We start from the raw sequence: 4,921 nt of genomic DNA, 5'->3' as shown, positions 1-4,921 counted from the left end.
TAAATAAATAAATAAATAAATAAATAAATAAATATATAAAAATTAGTTGGGCGTGGTCGCGGGCACGTGTAATCCCAGCTACTTGGGAGGCTGAGGCAGGAGAATCACTTGAACCCCAGAGGTGGAGGTTGCAGTGAGCCGAGATCGCGCCATCGTACTCCAGCCTGGGTGACAAGAGCCAAACTCCGTCTCAAAAAATAAATAAATAGGCCTGGCGCGGTGGCTCATGCCTGTAATCCCAGCACTTTGGGAGGCCAAGGTGGGTGGATCACGAGGTCGGGAGATCAAGACCATCTTGGCTAACATGGTGAAACCCCGTCTGTACTAAAAATACAAAAAAATTAGCCGGGCGTGGTGCACGCACCTGTAGTCCCAGCTACGGCAGGCTGAGGCAGGAGAATTGCTGGAACCTGGGAGGCGGAGGTTGCAGCGAGCTGAGATCGCGCCACTGCACTCCAGCCTGGGAGACAGAGTGAGACTCCGTCTGAAAATTAAATAAATAAATAAATAAATAAATAAATAAAATGTGTGTGAGCTAATAATGACTGTCAAAATCCTCAGTTGTAGGAAGACCTGATCTAAGAATTTTAGGCATGATCCTGATTTAGCCACTGGATAGAAGTAAATATGTTTAACCTGATTTGCCCTTCTGTTGTGCAGAAGGCTTTGAGCTAGAGTAGACACTACAGAGATGAATCATTCATCCATCCATCCATCCATCCATCCATCCATCCATCCGTCCAGCAGTGTTTAGACACTAGGCTAGGACTTGGGCACATGTAGGTATATAGGACGTGGCACTCGCCCAAAAGAAGTAATGCCAAGGACTGCATTGATTGCTGAGTAAGAGCCCCACTCCACCGAGGGTGATCTGTGCCCTTAACTGGATTTTCCTGCTTGCATCATTAATAGGAAACATCTTCCCTTCCCTACAACAAGCAGTGTGGGAATTAAATTGGTTTCTGTAAAATTAAAATATAAACATATAAAGTGTGGTTTAATTTTACAGGCATATAAGTGTACCACAGCTCAACGTAGTCTACTTTTCTAAGCCGAAATGTTACAAGGAGTCTTTGAAAGGGAGAGGGATTAAGGAAGCTCCCCATGACTGTTTGGAACCATGGAGGCTGGACTGGGTTGCAGCAGCCACTTTCCCTGGGAGTTGAGAGCAGCAGGGCTTAGTAGTTGCAGCACTGCCGCGATCGCCCTAGGTGTGTGGCGTGTGCCGTGTGCCGTGTGGCTGGGGCCGCCCTGCTTTCCGCCGTTCTTGCTGCACTTTCCTTTGGGGCTCTCTGCGGGGGGGTTGTGGCTTGTGGCTCTGAGTCCTAGCTGCTGCCACTGCCACCAGACTAACTCAGAGTTCTCTTGCAGGCAGAAGCCTCTAACATACTGGCTCTTTCTCCTTTTTCCTTTTTTTGAGATGGGGTCTTGCTCTGTTGCCCAGGCTGGCATGCAGTGGTGCAACCTTAGCTCACTGGAACTTCCACCTTCTGGGTTCAAGCGATCCTCTCACCACAGCCTTCCAAGTGAGTAGCTGGGCCCACAGGGGTGCGCCACCATGCCCGGCTACTTTTTTTTTTTCGTATTTTTTGTAGATATGGGGTTTCGTTGTGTTGCCAAGGCTGTCTTTCTCCTTTTTGACCTTCATTGCCTCTGGGAGGTACTAGATGAGTTGAGGTTATTCCTTAAAAGTTTAAAATGGGCTGGGCGCCATGGCTCACACCTATAATCGCAGTGCCTTCGGAAGCTAAGGCAGAAGGATTGCTTGAGGCCAGGAGTTCAAGAGCAGCCTAGGCAACATAGCAAGACCCTGTCTCTACCAAAAAAAAAATTTTTTTTTTTTGAGATGGAATTTCTCTCTTGTCACCCAGGCTGGTGTGCAATAGCACTATCTTGGCTCACCACAACCTCCGCCTCCCAGGTTCAAGCAATTCTCTTGCCTCAGCCTCCCAAGTAGCTGGGAATACAGGCATGTTCCACTACGCCCGGCTAATTTTTGTATATTTAGTAGAGACAGGGTTTCTCCATGTGGGTCAGGCTGGTCTTGAACTCCTGACCTCAGGTGATCCACCCACCTCAACTTCCCAAAGTGCTGGGATTACAAGCATGAGCCACTACGCCCAGCCTCAAAAAAAAATTTTTTTAAGCATAAAATAGTTTATGGCATTATGGAAAGAGAGAGTTGTATTTCCCAGGTATCAGAATGATACAGATTAGGATACCTGAATACAAGTGACATGAAAATTTTAAAGGAAGATTTATTAAAAGGTTTTGTCACATTTCTGTAGGATTCTTTTTGCTCATGTAGACAGCGCAATAAGAGGTGAGGATGTAAAAGGGAATGTGGGCCTGGTGGTCAGAAAGGCTTCCTGGAGAAGGTTGGGCTAGAATTGGGCTCTGAGGTTCAGACAAATGAGTCTCATTGGGACTTAGCTCTGCTGAGTTTTGGGTGAAATGTTTAGAATGATAGTATCAAGTATATCTTATAACCTCCTTTTTTCTTATAATGCCACCATAGCAGAGACATGTGTTTATCAGACCTTGAAAATAACCACCCAAAAGTCGATATTAAGAAGGAAAAAAATCAGAAGTCACTGTTTAAGGACCAGAAATTTGAAGCCATGTTGGTTCAGCAAAATAGGTCAGACAAGAGCTCTTGTGATGAATGCAAAGAGAAGAAACGACCGATCAATACTGCGTTTGGGGAGAAAAGTATAATTACGCTGTCATCCATATTTACCAAAGACTTAGTAGAGAAACACAAGTCTTGGTCTCTGGGAGGAAAAACCCAGATTGAACCTGAAAACAAAATTACATTGTGCAAGATCCATGCAAAATCACTAGAATGTCATGGCACTGGGGTTCAGAACGAAGAAAAACAACCCTCAGAAGCGCCCACTTTATCTGATGAGAAGCAGTGGCACGATGTCAGTGTTTACCTGGGCCTGACCAACTGCCCAAGTTCAAAACAGCCAGAAAAGCTGGATGTAGAGTGTCAAGATCAGATGGAAAGGTCCGAAATCTCATGCTGCCAGAAAAATGAAGCCTGTCTGGGCGAAAGTGGCATGTGTGACTCCAAGTGCTGCCACCCGAGTAACTTCATAATTGAAGCCCCAGGCCACATGTCTGATGTGGAGTGGATGAGTATTTTCAAGCCTTCCAAAATGCAGAGAATTGTCCGCCTCAAATCTGGGTGCACGTGTTCAGAAAGCTTCCGTGGGACACAACGTGACTTCCCGGCAAGGTGAGTAACATTCACGTCCGTAAACACCCGTGGAGCACATGTGCTAATATTTAGAAATACAACGGGTAACAGAAGCCACGCCATACCTACTGTTAATCCAGAAGCCGTGTTTGCTAACAGAGATCTTCCTTAGGACCAGTGGTTCCCTCTTTTCGTCACAGCATGGACTGTTGAGTCTTTAATTATAGAAGCTCTATTAGATTCCAGGGACGCGTTTATACCAAGGACGGCTTCTGAGGCAAAGGTTTTATTTAAAAACAAAAGCAGTTGTTATGACTTGGGCAAGTGTGTTTTATTACAAGGCAAACGGGTGGATCGCGGCACAGAGTGGAATTCCGCCCTAGAGCATTCCTCACCCCAGAAGCCGTTCTGAATTGACACGCTGACCATTTCTGGTCCAGATGGCATTACCTAGACACCATATAAAAATTTCTCTTGATGCATTGTGGTGGCTCATGCCTGTAATTCTAGCACGTTGGGAGGCCAAGGCAGGAGGGTCACATGAAGCCAGGAGTTTGAGACCAGCGTGGGCAATATAGCGAGACCCTATCTCTACCCTTTTTTTTTGGAGATGGAGTCTAGCTTTGTCGCCCAGGCTGGAGTGCAGTGGCGCAATCTTGGCTCACTGAGACCTCTGCCTCCTGGGTTCAAGCCATTCTCCTGCCCCAGCCTCCAGGTAACTGGGATTAAAGGCACACACCACCATGCCCAGCAAATTTTTGTATTTTTAGTAAAGATGGGGTCTCACCATATTAGCCAGGCTGGTCTCAAACTCCTGACTTCAAGTGATCCACCCACCTTGGCCTCCCAAATTGCTGTAATTACAGGCATGAGCCACCACACTTGGCCTCTACACATTTTTTAAGAATTGTTTTTAAGTTAGCTGGGCATGGTGGTGTACACCTGTAGTCCCAGGATTGGGAGGCTGAGGCAGGAGGATCACTTGAGTCCAGGAATTTGAAACTAGCCTGGGTGACATAGTGAGGCTCCGTCTCTACAAAAAAAAAATTTTTGAATTTGCTTGGCATGGATGGCAAACACCTGTGGGAGGATCACTTGAACTCAGGAGTTTGACACGGCAGTGAGCTGATGTGCCACTGCACTCCAGCTTGGGCAACAAAGTGAGACTATTTAAAAAAAAAAAAAAATGTGTCATGGCTCTTTTTTAAAAAATTGAGATAAGGTGATACCATCTTGCCCAGGCTGGTCTCGAACTCCTGGGCTTAAGCAATCTTTTCACCTGTGGGGATGACAGGTGTGAGCCACCACACCTGGCATCTCTCAGCTCTTATCCAGGGTCACTTAGTGTATTTACATATCCAGCCGTGCCTGCCTTTGCGTTCATTCAGTTCGTATCTGTTTGAAACTTTACATCGCCCAAACTTTCTCAATTTTTCAAAATCATTCAGGAAGGAGGATACTTGTATTGAACAAGCTGGTAAGTTATTGACTTTTTTAAGAGAAGAAAATGGATTAGTTATTAGCATACGCTGCCTTATTCAGGCTTGTCTTATTGTTAGAATAGCTAAATCTTGTGTGTGAGTGGCATCATAATAATGTCTACTATTTTTAAATAAAGCATAGCTCTTTAATCTTAAATTACAGAAAGGATGAAGTTTCCATATTGAGAGGCGTTTTTTTTTTGTTTGTTTTGTTTTTTTTTTTGTTTTTTTTTTT

The 4,921-nt window shown here is 45.2% G+C and overlaps 1 protein-coding gene across 1 annotated transcript in view; it reads left to right on the top strand.

The window, feature by feature from the left end:
* Positions 1-4,921, top strand: part of CCDC62 (coiled-coil domain containing 62) — a 61,687-nt gene that overhangs the window by 30,386 nt on the left and 26,380 nt on the right. The window contains exons 6-7 of the mRNA XM_017888996.1: positions 661-676; positions 2,519-3,244. Coding sequence (XP_017744485.1) covers positions 661-676; positions 2,519-3,244 — 742 coding nt within the window. The remainder of the gene's footprint in view (positions 1-660; positions 677-2,518; positions 3,245-4,921) is intronic.

The sequence above is a fragment of the Rhinopithecus bieti genome, unplaced genomic scaffold, assembly GCF_001698545.2.
Source record: "Rhinopithecus bieti isolate Rb0 unplaced genomic scaffold, ASM169854v2 scaffold_574, whole genome shotgun sequence".
In the NCBI taxonomy this organism is placed as follows: Eukaryota; Metazoa; Chordata; class Mammalia; order Primates; family Cercopithecidae; genus Rhinopithecus; species Rhinopithecus bieti.
The sequence above is the reverse complement of the archived record's forward strand: the minus strand, read 5'-3'. Positions and strand labels throughout refer to the sequence as shown.